Raw genomic sequence first — 17,226 nt, 5'->3', positions numbered from 1 at the left:
AAAAACGTGACAACTGCTGATAGTCAAAGAAAACAACATTTAAAAAAGTTCTCATGCTTGTTTTCCACAACTTTAATGTGACAAAGTTTCTCCTCAAAATTCAGTTTCTTTCATGGAATACAGAGAAAGATTAAAATAAACTGTGCGCATAATTAATAGGCAAATTAACATTTTCACCATATACGTGGTTTTATCTATATTGTACAACTCCAGGCTGTATAAACTTGAATATTTATTGGATTTTAGCACATCAGCAATAATGTGTTTCGTGCAATGTGGCTCAAGCACCAGCATCCTATATTAAGGTAAAAACAGAGATTTATCTGACTCTGATCAGGTAAACACCTTAAAAAGTCTTTCAAAGATGCAGCACTCTTTGAAATTGTCGAGACAGAAAACAAACAACCATTTTGTACAGGGTCACACAAATTAACTAGCCAAGATTTTAGGTGATTCAAGCATGAAGCCTCCAGGAACCGACTTTCCTACAGTGCTGTCACTGGAAGAGATATTCCACAACTGCAGCTTTCCTGTTTAGCTTGGAAGGACTATATTGGGCACAGATGTTTTGTTATTTTCATCCATATGTCAGACATTATGTCTGAAATGTTTATTTGTAAACACATAAGTTATTATTCTAACTTTATCAGAGAAAAAACAACAAATGGAGGTGGAAAAAATGTCTGTTTTACAACATACACTTTCATAGTTGCAAAATAATGCTCACATGCAAACATGTGAGCAACATGCAAAAATAATGAAAAAAATATCACTTTTCTCAGATGTCTATGTTTCCTGCTTACTAAGAGTACTGTGGTAAAATAATAAAAAATAATACTTAACCCCAGTCGCCAAACAACTGTGCACACGGTGTACTTAGTAAACAACCAGATTCTGTTCAATACAGTAATAAATATTTGGTCAGATTGTCAAAAAAGCACCCAACCTTCCATTCTGTTATTTTTTCACTTTATTTTGCACAACTTTGGCTGAGTTTAAGCAAATGGAGGAACATTTTTGGCATATTGTGGATTTAATTTTGTCATATACCTTAAAAGCTAAGGCAATCTGTGTCCATCCACATTTTCTGTGGCACTGACTCATATTCAAAATGCATAGTCTTTATATGCTAACATTACTATTACATTGCAGTTTTTCAATTCTTACCCTGACTTTGATATTCTTTCAAAATAACACCGATTTCCAGTAAGTGACAGTATTTCCTTATGTATTCAAGTTGTCTTAGAAGTGAGATCTTGGTTTTAGTGTCTGCTAAATTAATTGCAACAACACACCATTAAGTCCCTGCACAGTACCAAGAGATATTCAACATAACAGTCATGTAAACAGCCAATTAAAACATATTGCTCACAATACCCTGCCTGTGGAGGAGCTTAGCCTGGCCGTCTTCATTTTTGGCTCATGGTTGTTGTATTATCGCTCTTGATATGAGTTTTCTCTAATAACTGCAATTTTTCCTATGGTTAGTTTATTTCTAGATTACTGTTTAATTTTGTTTTTCCTTGATTGTTTCTAACCTTGGAAATAAATGAAGCTCTAGTTAGAGGATGTTGTAATAAAGGCCATGAATATGGATGCAGTAAATTACAAAACTCTGAAAGATCATGTGAATTGTTTACTTTATAGATGAATGCGTCAAATGAAGCTTTTTTTCAACTTCCTTTTTGATCATGAAAAGAAAAATACAAACATCATTCAAAACTTTCCTTTTTATGACATAAAAAGCACAAATTTAAGACCTGTTTGGGGATGTGCAGATGGCAATACCTTGAGTCAAAAATGAGAAAACAGATGAAAAGATGAAAAATATCTGACTGATAACCTTAAATTGAACTCAGACTTTGTACAGGTAAATCACAAGCACAAAGACAAATATACTGGACAAGAAGCAAAGCATGCTGTTAAAGCAGGGAATATAAAACCAATCTAAAAGTGAATACAAAATAATCGGATGCTGGCCATTTCACTGTATCAATTTAGCTTCCAGGGTTATGTTTTGCACACATTTTGACAATCGAATATTGAATGTGATCATCTATATTTGCTACAAGGAAATATGGTTATGTAATATCTACCAGCAGCAAGACACGTTTTCCATTTAATTTTGTATGGGGTCATAATCAACTAGTCAGGCTCAATGAGGATTAGAAGCAAAAAAAGGAGCACCGTATCTAGTCTTTATTTCACAATATACCATTAAATTGTAAACATAGCTGCATCTTATGACAATTTATTTTTGACCCTCCATATTACTTATCTACAATTTTTAAAAAATCAATACATCACGGTTTAAGTACATGATAATGAAATGGTTTGTTTGAAGACCTGAAATGTAAAAGATAAAAATTTGACAAATGCGTTTTTTTCTTCCACTTTCTTAACATTATTTGTCCTCTTGCTATTTCACACATACAATTGTAACCATAACATTATGAGAACTAGCAGGTTAAATAAGTGTCACTGTTTAACTGATAAAGAAAAGTGTTACATTACACAGTGCATCATAGTTTGTTGCAAAACGGGGTGGACATTTGCAGAGAGGGGGTGAGACAGTGTGCGTATGCTGGTCATAATGTTATGCCTGATTGGTAGGAAGACTTTATTTTTCATTCAGCTGCAGGACTTGCTGAATGTCTTATTGAATAGTTGATCTATTCTGAAACACTCTGGTTGTCTGTAAAAACTATTCAATAACTTTGGGGTAGTTTTCCTTTCTCATCTTTTTATTTGGCAACTGATTCTTCAATTGATTTGATAATCATAATCTTAGATTAACCAAAATTTGATTAACATCTGCCAAAAAATCTAGTAATTAGTCAAAGCAGCATGATTAGTTTGTGTGATCTCTCAGACTAGAACTCTTGTGGGTTGAGAATCTTTCTCACCAAATGAGTTTGTACTCCGTTGGTTGCAGGTTCGACATTGCGGGTTCCTCACAGGCTGACCAGGAACATGTTCCACCAGCTTACAGAACATCTCTGGTCCATTTGTGCCACAGGTAGCATTAGTTGTTATGTCTGCCATTGTAGCCAGATTCAGCACCGCTGGGAACAGTCCTGAGAAACAGAAAAGAAAGACATACCTGGTTACAAGAACTTATAGATGAATAGAAACAAACAAAACAAAAAACTATATGCACTGCTACAAAACAAGTGAAACATATTCTTGCTTGGATAAACAATGACATTTTTAAAGAAAAGAAACTTAGTGGCAGAAGTATCCTTAATTTATCCGTCACACTTATGAATATGAAATTTGAACAAATAATCCAGTGAATACAGAAACTGTATTGTCAGATAATTACTAATCAAAGCATGCTACTATTGGAGTTATTAGGATTTTCCAGCATATCCTGTATCACAGCTGGATTTGCATTTCATATAAAAAAAAATCATAAATAAAATAATTTTCCTCCCCCAGTTTTCCAAGTGAACCAAATAACGCCTAGATTTCTCTATTACCAAGTTTAAGAGTAATTAGCCCAGAACAGAGAGGGGGTGAGGGTTTTATGAATTATATTTCTCCTAACAGCATAAAGCAATTATTTTCATTTACCCCCACAGACTGAATCAGTTACAGAAGATTTAACTATGAAAAATTATGTACATGATTTTTATTCGGTGTGCTGAATTAGCTGGTATTAGACAAAGAGTAACACTATCAACCACGGTAATCACAGTGCTTACATCTTATATTTTATTTTATTTAAAAACATTGTATGGAGAGTACATGTTTCGAGAATTTTCAAAATAAATTTTCCAAACTCAGGCTGAAAAGTGAGACGAAACAATTAAAATGGAAATAAAAACTAACTTCTTAATTCAGACCATTGGAACAAAACTAAAGGTAAAGCAGAGTAGGTAAGCTGGAAATAAACATCTGCTGAAAGGACCCAGAAACTGGAGAAACAGTAATCTCATTCTGACCAGAGAAAACCAGATAAACACTAAAAACCAATTAGGAACAGGTGAAGATCATTTACTGATTGAACCCAGCTGTGAAACACAGACAGGAAAACAGGTTGGCCATAAAGAAAAGAATCCCATGTTTCAAAATAAAACAAAAAATCAAGTAAAACGATCAAATAAATTTTGTCTAAGATGCAGAAAACAAGAGCAGAATCTAAAATTCAAGCGTACCGGACATTTGTAATTGCTTTAATGTATGCTTAATATTGTGTTGGCAAATACCAATAAAGAACTCCTGTTGGAATTTCAAGCTAACAAATAATACAGACAATTATAAACTGTGATATGACTAACATGAAATGCTGGGGACAATGAATGTTTAGCATTCTCCCACTGCAAAGGTCCATCTTTAGTTCAGAGTTCGATTCAAAAACGGCAACCTCCATACCTGGGCCATTTTTTGGGTAGATTTCTATCTGTTTTTTTCATTTACGAACTGATGGTAATTTTAAAAATACTTCCATAATTTAATTGTTGCTAACAGGCAACACGTATATGATGTTCTTTTGCCCAATAAAGCAGGTTGAGATTGCAAAACTGTCATATCCCACTTTTATAGAAAAATTATGATCACAAGTCCATAATAATTTACTGACTTAAAAACATAGCTCTTACTTTAAGAATTAATAAAAGTGATTTATGCCAAAGAACATTTGTGCACAGATTTTCATAATTTTCTGCAATTTTGCCAACTTGGGTCAAGTACAATTGACATTTTATTCTTAAGGCTTGAAGTATTCTTGGTCTCAAACAATTAAGCCAAAAACACAATTATCATTATTTTTTATTTAAAGGGTGAAAGCTCAGGTGAAGTACTTCTTTTGTGCATACAGGTCATTTTAGGGTACTAGAGAGAAAGGAGAAAACATTTAAGACACTTTATATTCTGCATAAGGAGGGGTTTGCTGAAGTGGTCCCACTAGAGCAATAAGTAAAAACCATTGTTAGGAATTAGCCAAAATGCAATTGGTCTTAACCTTAAAATTACCAACATATTTAATCCTTTTAGAAAAGAATTACCAGCGGAAATGAAAAATATAAGATCAAGCTCAAGACAATATAATGGTCTACCTCCAATATGTTCTAATCATGCACTATTTAATGTGTTCATGTTGAATTCTTCTGTTTCCAAATATTAATTTGTAATTCCTGTCCAAATATCTGATGCCAAAATGAATAAGATGAGGATCTCAAACTTTTGAATGAAACCACAGCATCTTTGTTCAGCCAGGAAAATAAAGTTAAATGCAAGTAACCAGTGGGAAAAAAAGGCCCAGGTCCCTGGCTGATGATTATTTACACATACCAGTCATCATCACCACCCAGGTGCAGATGGACAATGTGGAAGAGTTTGAACTCCAACTGCTGCTCAACTGTTCGGTTCCCATTGTAAAATCCAGATTGAAATGCTTTGACTGAATCTACTGGAACTCTCAACATACACATGGTTCAAATTTCTTAGCTGGGAAACATACATAACTGCATACTACATTGCATAAGAAACTCCTGGTTTGGATAAAACTGATTTGTTATGGCTAATTAGCATGTATAGGAAATCATAGTCCCTTATGTCTACATAGAAGGAAAACTAAAGCGGAGAAGAAAAAAAAAATCAATCTGCAGACAGTCTGTGGGTTTGTCCAGACGGGTCCAGCTGTTCGGCCAGATGTCAATGCTGATGTACTGTGAACATCTGAGACACCGAAAGACTCTTCCACAAACATTCTCACGCGCTTAACTACAGCTTATCATGAACACAATCAGTCAAACAGGCCATATCCAAGTCTTTCAACAGGGATATTAACAGTGTTGGTCCAACATTGGTATTCAGAGTGTTAGACAGATAATATTTCACAAAACCTTTTATTTTATTTTCCAAATTCCATTATTAATGGTCAATGACTGGATACATTTTAGAGTGTTTTCAAAGATAGAGAGCCAGAATTGATGAGATCATCATTGAATCTGATCATTTTGGTTGTCACTACTTTTCGTAAATGGGTGATGACAGAAAAATATTGGTTTTGATGTTAGCACTACCACTAGCCACTGAAAAATGACAAAATATTTAGATAAAATTGGTCAAATTGGTAAATGGCTCAGTATGAATTAACTAAATCTGTTTGACTAACAAAGAAAGACAAGCAAGCATCAGGAAGCAAACCACATTTCACTGCATGTGAAATCCCTTTGTGAAAAGAAATAAAGATGTTTATGGTGGACCTCCAGTGTTTGCGGGAGGTTAAGAACAACAACTGTCCTTGAAACTATTTGAAGTACAAAAACACGGGGAAGCAAAAGGAAACACACATTTCTACAGCCTTATCTAAAAAAATAAATGTTTTAATTATTTTATTTAACCTTTATTTGACCACTCAGGGCAGACTGATTGTAAGACCAGTGCAAGATGAGAAAACGTCAACCTTTTTCACTGATGATCACGCCCACAACAATTTAAAAATGTTTTTTAAATGCTGTATCACAAACCTTTCAGACTATCTATTGTAACTGCTCTTTTGGGTGTCTCAAGATTTTAAAACTGATATTTGTAAAGCCTCTAGAGACGCCTGTCAGAGAAGAGTGTGCTCTGCTCTTTACATCATTCTGATGCTGACATATTTTTTATTTGAACAGTTTAGGTCTGATGTTTTAGCTCTTAAGAGCCAAACAATCTGCATTAATGTCTTCTAAAGATAAATTCTATCCACACCTAAGACTTTTAATCCCAAATAAAATAAAAGACAATCTGTCTTTTAGTCATATGACAAACAGATAATTCAAACTCCAGTTTTAGTTGAGACTTTAACGCTAGATCAAAATACTTTCTCCCATGGATTTATTTTTATAGCTCTGCTATTCACCGTGCCAGGAAATCAAGCCAATATCCTATGTATTCTGAGATTTGATTCAAAATCTGGAAAAGACGTTGCTTGCTAATACACGTGGTAGACTGTAAAAGCTTAAAAGAATTATGGTACCTTCATTTGAGTCAGCTAATATTTTAAGCTTATTAATAAATCTGGTTAGTCTTGCTCTGTCAGACTGGCTGGGAAAAATAAATCAATGTATCAAAAGATGGTGGCATGATTTTTGTTTGACTGTGGTAAGAGGTGAAAATATTAAAAGCCCATGTTTAGATTATGCCTTTCTCTAAAGATGTATCTCATTTCACATTAACCTGTTGAGTCAAAAAGTGCACATTACATAACACTTATTTTTTTTATAATAATAATTTTTATAATAATAATAGTCTAGGTTCCACCTCTTACACCTGTTAATGTAGCAGCTTTACACTAACAATAATTACCATTTCAATGCACCAAATCAACTTGTCTGATTTAATTATTAGCTACACTAGTTTTCAAATGGTTACATTTTCCTAACCTGTCAGTAGTTACTGATGCATCTCTCCTGCTTCTGCAGAAAGCATTATTGGAAAAACTGGAATGTTTGACATTTCACCCAAAACATTTTCCTAGAAATGCAACGTGACTACCTGACATATGCAACTTAACAGCAAAAGTTTAAAAAAAAGTTTACTTGCACTATTGACAATTTTTATGTCATCAAATCTTACACATACAGTTTTATCCAACTTAATTTGGGAAACATGTTGCTACAGTTTTTGACAATACAAAATGTAGAGATATGGGTTATTGGCTTAGACTACGCCAATAATTGGCTTACAATAATTGGCTTATTGTAAGGAAATTATTGGTTTACAATAATAGATACGTATTAGTGTATCTAGTACGCTACTACTTGCGTATCTGATTATAGGCCATGTCAATTTGCAAATCAACATTATTTTAGAACTTGAACATTAGACACAGTTGATCTTGGTTTAGTAACATTTTCAGATTTAACTCTCCAAACACTGGAAGACCACCAGCATCTGTTTTTTAAATGTCCAATCAAGGTTGATCAAAACAAAGACACAGAAAGATAGACTTAGTTAGCTTGTAAAATCAACTTCAACCACATTTAGGCATCAATGTATTTTTATGGAGACAGTTTTTTAAAATTATTTTAGTTAGAAGGCGAGATCATATTTCCTCTTCACTATTCAACAAAAGGTTTTCACAGTTGGAAGTTCTGTCGTTAGAGGTATGGAATACCAAAACCAAGAGAGTTTGTTCCTGGTTCACAGTCACATGCTTTCATTTGTACCGGAATATCCTGAATACTTCTTCAATGCACTTTCTTTGAGATGATTCTGAAGAAGCAAAGGGCAGACTAACTCGCTGTTTTTTTTACTCTACTTTACTTTGTAGTTACCAGCAACAGCAGCTCAAATACTTCCTTCTTACTACAGTTAGAGAACCGTGGGCCTAACCAGCTGGTTCTAAAGTCTGTGCAACATGTACCATGACAACTTCTGAGAAGTCAAAATTATATATAAAAAATAAATATTTGCATGATTTCAATTGAGACTAATGACATTTGTCTTCTCTTTGCAAGGCAAGACAACTGAGAAATGGGAAATGTGTAGAAAGGACAAGAATTCATGTTTCATATTTGCTGAATGACGAGGGACACAAGAGCTGTCTGACTATAGCTTTATGACAGTCACACACACATAGCTCAGGTTTATCACCTTCCATTCTCTTCTCTTTGCTCTGATAACCATGGTAACCTGTCTGTAGGTCTGTCTGATGGCCTTTTTTTCTTGATCTGTACGCTCTGTTAAGCAGATGTCTCAGAGGCTTAACTGCTATGAAGGATCTAAATTATAATACTGTTAGCCTCTATAAGTACGGTAAAAACTGGAGAGACACATTCAAAGAAGTGTTACTATTGAACATTCAATAGTATATGGTTTAGCAATTATTACAAACAAAAGTAATGAGCATTTTTGATAAAATGCACCATGTTTGCACCATGAGCAAAAATGTAAAGTCAAAGACAAAAAGCACTTCTCCTTCAAAGTCACAAACTAACTTCAGTCATTATGATGACCAAAGCTTTAAGACAACAAACAGGTGATTGTTGCAACATAAAGCCCACCTTCACATACACTGCACAGGACACTGATTTGTCCAAACATCATTGTCCAATTAATGGGCAGGGTTATGGGTTGTTGGCTGAAAGCCCAAACATTTTAAAGTTTTCTTTGGATTGTAGAGGGTAAATTATGAGATCATACAACGAGGAATGCAATGTTTCTTAACAATATTAACCATTTCGATCAATACAAATGAATAAGATTTATTCTCTCAGTAGTATCTAGATTACAAGTTTGCAGTTTGCTGCCAAGTACAGCAGTAAGGATGAGTCATTTCCTCTCTAGTCTGAGGACACGGTTTTCTAGCAGAAAAGGGTGAAATGCTCCGTCCAGTTTGGGGGATTGTCTACAGCATGTGAAGGAGTTTACAAAGCTGGGTGGCTTGTTCAGGAGTGATGTCAGCATGGCACCGCACATGGAGGAACTGGGGGGTTTCAGCAGTAATTAGAGCCTTCATGTAGTCTGAGGCAATGAAGAAAGACCTGAAACAAAAGGAAAAGCTCTCCCTTTATTAGATTCTTCTATGTTCCAAATCTTACTCATCATAATAAACAACATGGATCAGGAAGATCTGGACTGAGCTTCCAGACAACGCTTTACTGAAGAGATAATTTGAGTAACTCCATCTAAAGCACGATTGTCATACTCCAGTCCTCAATAGCAGATGTCCTTAACTTTTGATACAACACACAGGAAACAAATAATTAGGTCATTAGCAGGACAGTGCAAAAGTTGACTGCATGCTGAGAATGACAATTCAGCTTTTTAAGGTATATTGGATCATAGACATCTAAAAGTTGAAGGACACGTGCTCTCGAGGACTAAAATTTTAGACTTGCTAACTAGGGAGAACTCAAAGTAGAGTCTCTTCTTGTCCAAGTCAGAGTAAGTTGGTTGCAGTGTTTCAGCAAATTGTTTAGGATGCTCACTTTGTGAATTATCCCCCTGTAAGGGGATCTCTCTTGATCGGGGGACATCTTGGGATCCTACGATGTCTACACTGGACCTGCTACCTCTGTGACCCAATACCAGATAAGTGAAGAAACAGATTCTGGATCAGAATGAATTTCTATCAGTTGTTTCCTAACATTTCTACTAAATGAAAGCCAAAATGTAAAAAGATCAACACTACTACTTTACAACTTGCAGTTTAGTTACCATTATAGTGGCGATACATTGTATCACAAACTGTTAATATATGAAAGCTTAAAGGAGACTTTCATTTCTTGAGTGCTTTGTCTAAAGATAAAAATTAAATCCATACAGAGAACTTCTCACTAATCATGAAAGAACATGCTGTTTCATTTCATCTGAAGGTAGTTTTAAGAATGAGCAGACCTTATCTTTTATTCAATAAAATCAGACACACAACACAAGCATCAGTGACAGTTTTTGAAATAAGTAATACTGACAACTGACAACCATGACATTATGATTAGTGTATGGGCACCAGATAAAAATATGCAACTTATCTGTCAGTTGTGCCTTGAAGTAGCTTTCTATTCCTTTAATCCAAGTGTAATCAATGCTGAGTTGGCATCCCTGACTTGCTGCTGAGCATAGATGGAGTATTTCATGTTTTATGTGCGGTAATACATTGTTTTTTTATTGCATTAAAAGATTTAAAATATTTCCTGCATTTTGATTGGTTAGGGGGGGAAGCACAAGGAGATGTTCTCATGGTCAAGAACCACTGCCAGTAAGCACCATTCAACAACATTCAGACATCAGTCCATGTGTTTAAATGGTAACACAGGTAACAGAAAACATAGGATCACTGAATCGTCCTACGTATCAGATTTTGATACCCTCTACTTATCTTTATCTCATTGAAAACAGTCATTTATTAACATGTCCAGTGTCCATTAAATCTAAGGACAAACTCTTCACATTTCCACAAACTCAAGGTGGCAGCATATTCTGTTTCATCCTATAAAGATTTCTTATTTCATTAAGAACTGAATTTTATTTACTTTTTCCGTCATGGTAGAAGATGATATGCAGGGCGTTCTTTGTTCTGTGAGTGTGCGTGCGCATGTATTGCATGTGTGATGGATGTGTTATTGTGGAGTTTTGAGGCTAGATGTATGCTTGATGGAATAAAAATACGGTTGAAAAAGACAAGATCATCTCTCTCTGTATCCCTGTGTAAGTTTCCATCTCACCCTCCTCCCTTAGTGTTGGGCTGTGAGAAAGAGATATGGATGAAAGGAAAAATATAAATAAATAAAAGATTGATGGAGAGCAAGAGATGGATGGAGGGATTCCCAGAGAAAGATAAAGCGCTGTTTAAAAGGGTCAGGCCCAGGAGAGGAATGAGGGATGAGGCTGCCATAATCCTGTAATACTCACACACCAACGTTCAGAACCCTTTTACACAGGTATTAACATACTGATGTGTGTATGCATGTTAACACACAGATGCAGAGCAACATCCTGGATAGAGACACTCAGAAGACGATCTGAATTCAAGACAATAGTGCATCACAAGACTCAGACACAGAGGAGAATACGGATCTTGATTAAACATTGGTTTCTATTCTTTGAGCAAAAGCAACATAAACACCAACTTCCTATGGACTTAGCTTTAAAAAAAATACCATAAAACAACATTGTTAGCCAAGTTAAAAACAATTTCCTTTTTTTTCCTTTCATATTACTGGAGTTCAGGAAAAGGAATGTTAGCCCTGGGGCATAAAAAAATAATGCATGCTGAAATCTTCAACAAATCTTTGAAAATGCACTCATGTAGGTAAACTGCAGCTACGCTTACATTCACAGTCCTAATATTTTACATAAGTATCTTATTCTCTTCAGATATCCAGCTTGCTTTTAAATTCAGGCAGAGAAAATTGCCTTGTTGAAATGATAATGTGTTGCAAAATTAGATTGATATCTATTCATAACCACAATGAAGCTTCATTATGAATGATGTTGCAATAGTTACACTTTTACTTTCAAATTCATGTGGTATGCCTAATTATTCTATACCTTTTTTTTATTTTGGTTTGAATTTTTTTAACAGTTTTTGTCAGTTTTGATCCATAACCACATTCTTGTTTTCAGCCCTTTTCTTGAGGTATACTTACTCCAACACAGTGAATGTGACAAGGCTTTCAGTCTGAGTGTAAAACATTTATGAACCGTCCAATATTTTATTATGTATCAATTTTAAGAAGCCAGAGTTTATTGTAATATCATTTGATTTTAAGAAATGTTCAATTAATCTTATGACTATAAAGTTACTGCTCCAAGAACACTGTTTATCAAACTGTCAATGTTTCACACAAAACTTAATCGTTTGGTTTATTCCTGTTTTATGCTTTAAGAGTTTATAGTTCTTAGTTCAGTTGGGTGAAAAAAGCAAAATCTAAAAATATCCAAATAAAATAGTAAAAGACAGCGAAGAAGCTGGGAGACCCACTGCCAAAAATAATCTTTTTTAAAAACTACAAGAAAGACTGGCTCATTAAAAAGTAAAATGTAAAAAATAGCTACTCAAGATTTGCTCTTGTGCTGTACTGTAATTACTTACCGAAAAGGTCATTGCCTCTCTAAAAGATAATACAGAAACACGACATCCACTGAACTTCGCATTTAAGATTTTGAACTTTCTGTGCCTGTTTCTTCCTTGTGATCCCCCTTCAAACGGCAGAGGATAAACATTCTTTCTTGGTTTTGTTTCTTCAGACTTCAAAAAACCCCAACATGAATATAAATCAAAAATTTTTTATCCATCTCTGTCTTTACATCTTCTGACCACTATTTTGTCAACCTCGGGGGTATTCATGGAAAATTGTAATGAAAACTAAGTCAACATCCTGCTCTCACCAAGACTTCCTGTCCCAGCAGTGTGTGTCTTTGTGGGTTACTCGCAGCAATGAGGTTTTAAATTAAATGCAAACATTTGTAAAAAGAAACAACAAAGTAAATAGAGATCAGAAACTGCTTAAAAAAGCAAGGGAAAGAGAACCACAGTCAGATCAAAGGCTTAAAGTGAAATCACATTATTAATCTCACTTAAAAGTGTTAATGATTTCAAGAAAACAAAACCATTTTCTGTTCTATCATTACTCACTTTTGTAGTATGACTGCACAAGGTTGCTTTGACAGACATTCTTTCGTTTAGACGTTTATTAATCCAATTATACAAAATTTTAGACAAATACACTTTGAGTATAGAATAAAGATTTTTCTAGCTGGATATAAACTCACTCACAAGGAAATCAGAGCCTAACATGTTGTTCTTTCCCAAATGTCCCGTACTGCGAGACAGATCAAACACATCGTGTGTAATTCTTGATCTGTACACTCGCCTTCCAGACACACTCAATCTCAGACTAAACAGGAAATTAGCTAACGTTTAGACAGTTAATACCCTTCTTAGACACAAACAAACACAAACAGGGACCTAGATATTTCAACTGGAGGCTAAAGTCACTAATGTGCTCCAAACTGGGGAGGGTGTTTATCTCTCAGAGATGCATCTGGTTTTGCTAGTAGTAATTAAATTCATTTTGAAGCCCTAAATGGACATATAAAACCAACATGGGAGGTCTCAGGCAAAATGACTCTGACAATAAAAATCTCTGTTCTTTGACACACTGGATCCCATTTTCCTAATTGTGATGACGGGTGATGCAATAATCATTTTAAATCACACTCAGTTTTGTGTCATTGTAGTTTACTAAATGCAATGCCCCTAATTTGTTCCAGTACTCATATTTTTAATTATTCTGATCAAAGTCTGAAATCCATAATTGGTTCCTTCTGCAGGTACAACAAAATGGACTGAAGAAAAATAAAGTGACTTAGAGTGATCTATAATTCTCTATTGTTACTGTTTAGCAATAGAAGACCCAGAACTGAAAAGCAACAAGGGCCATTCGTCAGTTGTTATGTTTTTCTCAGCTGGGGTAATGAATGCAGCTTTTTTAATTAGGGATACTGAAAAAACATTTTTTTGTCTGCAAACCTGCTGAACTGGGGTTGTAGAATACGAGAGTATTCAATGAAATTAGAGGAAACATTTCCCTGCCAGTTTCTATAGTCTGCCGTCAACCTATTCTTGTGTGTCGGTCAATCTGCAGGAAGGACTGACTGTGGGTGCATAAAGGCGCTGTCTGAATGAAACCAGATTTATGCAAACAGAGGGAGAATTCTCCCCTTTTTTAACTGAGAGAGCACAAAGCAGATTAAAAGACGAAAAGATAATTTATTTATGTCTATATTTTACATCATATATTAGACAAGATACGTCTTGTTTTCAGTTTGGATACTTTTTTTTTTTTTTTACCAAAAACGTTGTTTTAAACATATTTTACTGTGAAAATTACAGTTGGAAAAAAAAAAAAATCAATCTATAAATTGTCAAGTAAAGCAAAAATAAAAAGTAAAAAGGAAAAGTCAGAGACAGGGGGAGGGAATGTTTATGTGCAATAACTCCAAGATAAGTGTTTGAAGTGATTTAGCTGAGCTCAGATCAGTCGGCAGTAAATCTATCCTCTGATGGTCCAACTGCTCTCTCACATACTCACACCCAATCCATACCTGATGAGGCAGTGATGAGAGCTTAGTTAAATCATCCCCAAGCACCTCGGACGAATAAATGTGTATGCTTGTGGTTGTGTATGATTTAAGATGGAGCTATTGGTGATAGCCTTAGTATGTACTTACACTCCGACCTGCAGCCAAGGCCAATACACGTGCACACACAGCTACACACTCTCAAGGGAATAAAGTGGAGATGTTGGTGCGCGTAATGAAAACATGCCAGTGAGTAGATTTACAGGAGAGAGCAACTTGACCTCTGATCCCACAAACGATCTAATCTTCTCATGGCTACAAGCACTATATTCTCCAGCAACCTCCCAATAACATACAACAGAACGACTCTCTTGGGAGAATAAAAATTTTTATATTTTGATTTGCATTTGTCACACTTAAAACTGTTGATTGCTCCTACTCTTTAAGTTTAAATGCTACTCGGAAAGAGGAGAGTGGGCGCAGACTTTCGAAACTTGCAAAGCTTAAACGCTGACACTGCTCGACCTTTTAGAAATTAAAATTCTAACATGACCACAGAGGGGGAAAAAATAACTAACTATTTCAATTTGTTATATGTGCTTATTTAGATATTTTGTAGTTGCAGCTGGTTAGACAAAGCATCTTTCTCAAACTTGCAGAGTTTTAAAATAAAAGTAGGACAATATCGGGTACTGACGAATCTTTCTGACTCTTGATTATTTTACACGCTGTTATTTTTTAAAAAAACTGAAAGGTGTGAAAATATGAATATCAAACACGGTTTCATGGCCAGTGGTGCTTTTGAAAAGCGAAAACATGCAAAGCCAATCTGTGAAGTTTAATAAATTGTCTCTTGGCTGAAAGGACTGCGTTGAGGGACTTGAGTTCAAAAAACCTTTAAAGGGAAAAATGCTCTACTAATAACCACCAAAAGCACAGTGGCTGCTATAATTTTTAAAGTGGAGAAAAACATGAACTCTTCACAAAGCATGTTCACTGGCCAACTGAGCAACTGGGGGAAAGAGCCTTGGAAACCAATTTGTCCAAAAACCCTATGTTTACTCTGGCTGAAGATCTGTGAGTTAGATGTGGAGAGAGGGAAATGGAACAACCATGGCATCATATTACAACTATAGTCACCAGAATTAAGTATCTTTTCAATGAAATATGCCATAAAAAAACATACCCTTTCGAGTTCTCAAAATGAAACTATGTGATGTTTTTTTTATGTAAGCCTCTTACGTCTTAATGCGTAACGTGAATTAAACTGTAGCCCACCTATGAATGTATTTTAAGGGAACACATCAAACCCACTGCTTCCATGTGTGACGTCCTGGGGAAATCCAAATAAATGAGTCAAGATATCAGGAAGAGAACTCTGGACCTTCACAAGACCAGTTCATTCTTGTGCACAATTTGCAGATGGCCTCAGGCACCAAATTAATCTGTTTAAACAGTTACATGGAAGTTTAAACACAAAAAAGAAGCAATTTCTCCAAAAACAGCAGATAAAAAGTCAAATTACACTGTTAAATTCACACAGGGAAAAAGCCCTTCGTCTTTGGAGATTTTTTAAATGAAAAAATCATTTAAATGAAAACCTTAACGCCCACAAGCCTGAAAACACCACCCTAGTTGTGAAGCAAGAGGGTGGCAGTGTCATGTTGTGGGAGTTTTTTGGTGTAAGACGGCATAATGAGGAAAGAGCACTAAGCAAACACTGTCTCGATATATCAGCCAGGGAGGAATTTAAGACGAACAGGGTCAATGTTTTGAAGTGGAGCTATGATCTCAACCCCAGGAAAATAAAATGTAGGCACAGCTGATAAGATTTATAGAAAAAAATATTAAAGAGGTATATATAAACTACTACTTTGAAACAAGTTAATTTTCTAAAGAAATCTCTCTTATTGTTCTCTGTGGCATTTAGAGAATGGAAATTATTTTTGTAACCCTAACTCACCTAATACAAGGAAGGTTTAGAGTCTTTTTTGCAGTGTATGTAAACATCTGGTTTCAATTGTATATTTATTATGTGTAAGTTAGATTAAGGCAAGCTGTGGGAGAGAAAATGATAGGCTCATTGTCTCTTCACAACCACAGCGCTTGAAGGATATTCCCAACTGGTATTGGTCAGGACCTAACAAAATTGTCTGATGGAAGGAAAAGAATGAACTGGTGACACAGTCAGATGGGTCAAGGCTTATTGGTGCCTGCATGGATCAAATGTTTTGTATAATTCAAGGGAAGGTGACAGTTTCTGAAAAAGGTGAATGCCAGTATATTGTGTACTAGCTAAATTGATGCATGCTGGTCGGGATGCTCACGCTGATCACTGTAAACAGATGTGAGAGACAACAATGGAAATATGAGCATTACATTACAACCCCAGAGCAAACCCAGAAGGTGAATTGGTCTTGAAGTTGATGCCTTTCAAGTTAGAAATAATCTGGAAGTAAAACAGAAATCTATTCATTTGTTACTGTTTTATTAATCAGAATAAAACAGGTCGCAGGGAGACAAGCCTTCCACAGAATACCTCTAAAACCACAGAGGCTGTGTGTCCAGGTTCAGACCCTGGTAGGGTCTCCAATAGTGAAAGGACCTCAAGAAAAACAGAAAGATATAAGAATTATTTGATGGCAAACAACCCCGGAAAATAAATTTAAGTATAAGGCAGTTAGAGAAAGATGAATTGACTGAAAT

General features: G+C 35.3%; 1 protein-coding gene across 9 annotated transcripts in view; it reads right to left on the bottom strand.

Annotated features, from left to right (window-relative positions):
* Positions 1-17,226, bottom strand: part of lama2 (laminin, alpha 2) — a 183,193-nt gene that overhangs the window by 138,693 nt on the left and 27,274 nt on the right. For all 9 annotated transcript variants that reach the window (XM_032584629.1, XM_032584632.1, XM_032584631.1 and 6 more), the window contains exon 2: positions 2,907-3,077. In XM_032584629.1, coding sequence (XP_032440520.1) covers positions 2,907-3,077 — 171 coding nt within the window. The remainder of the gene's footprint in view (positions 1-2,906; positions 3,078-17,226) is intronic.

The sequence above is a fragment of the Xiphophorus hellerii genome, chromosome 15 (assembly GCF_003331165.1).
Source record: "Xiphophorus hellerii strain 12219 chromosome 15, Xiphophorus_hellerii-4.1, whole genome shotgun sequence".
Lineage (NCBI taxonomy): Eukaryota > Metazoa > Chordata > Actinopteri > Cyprinodontiformes > Poeciliidae > Xiphophorus > Xiphophorus hellerii.
This window is presented reverse-complemented; position numbering and strand designations above follow the sequence as displayed.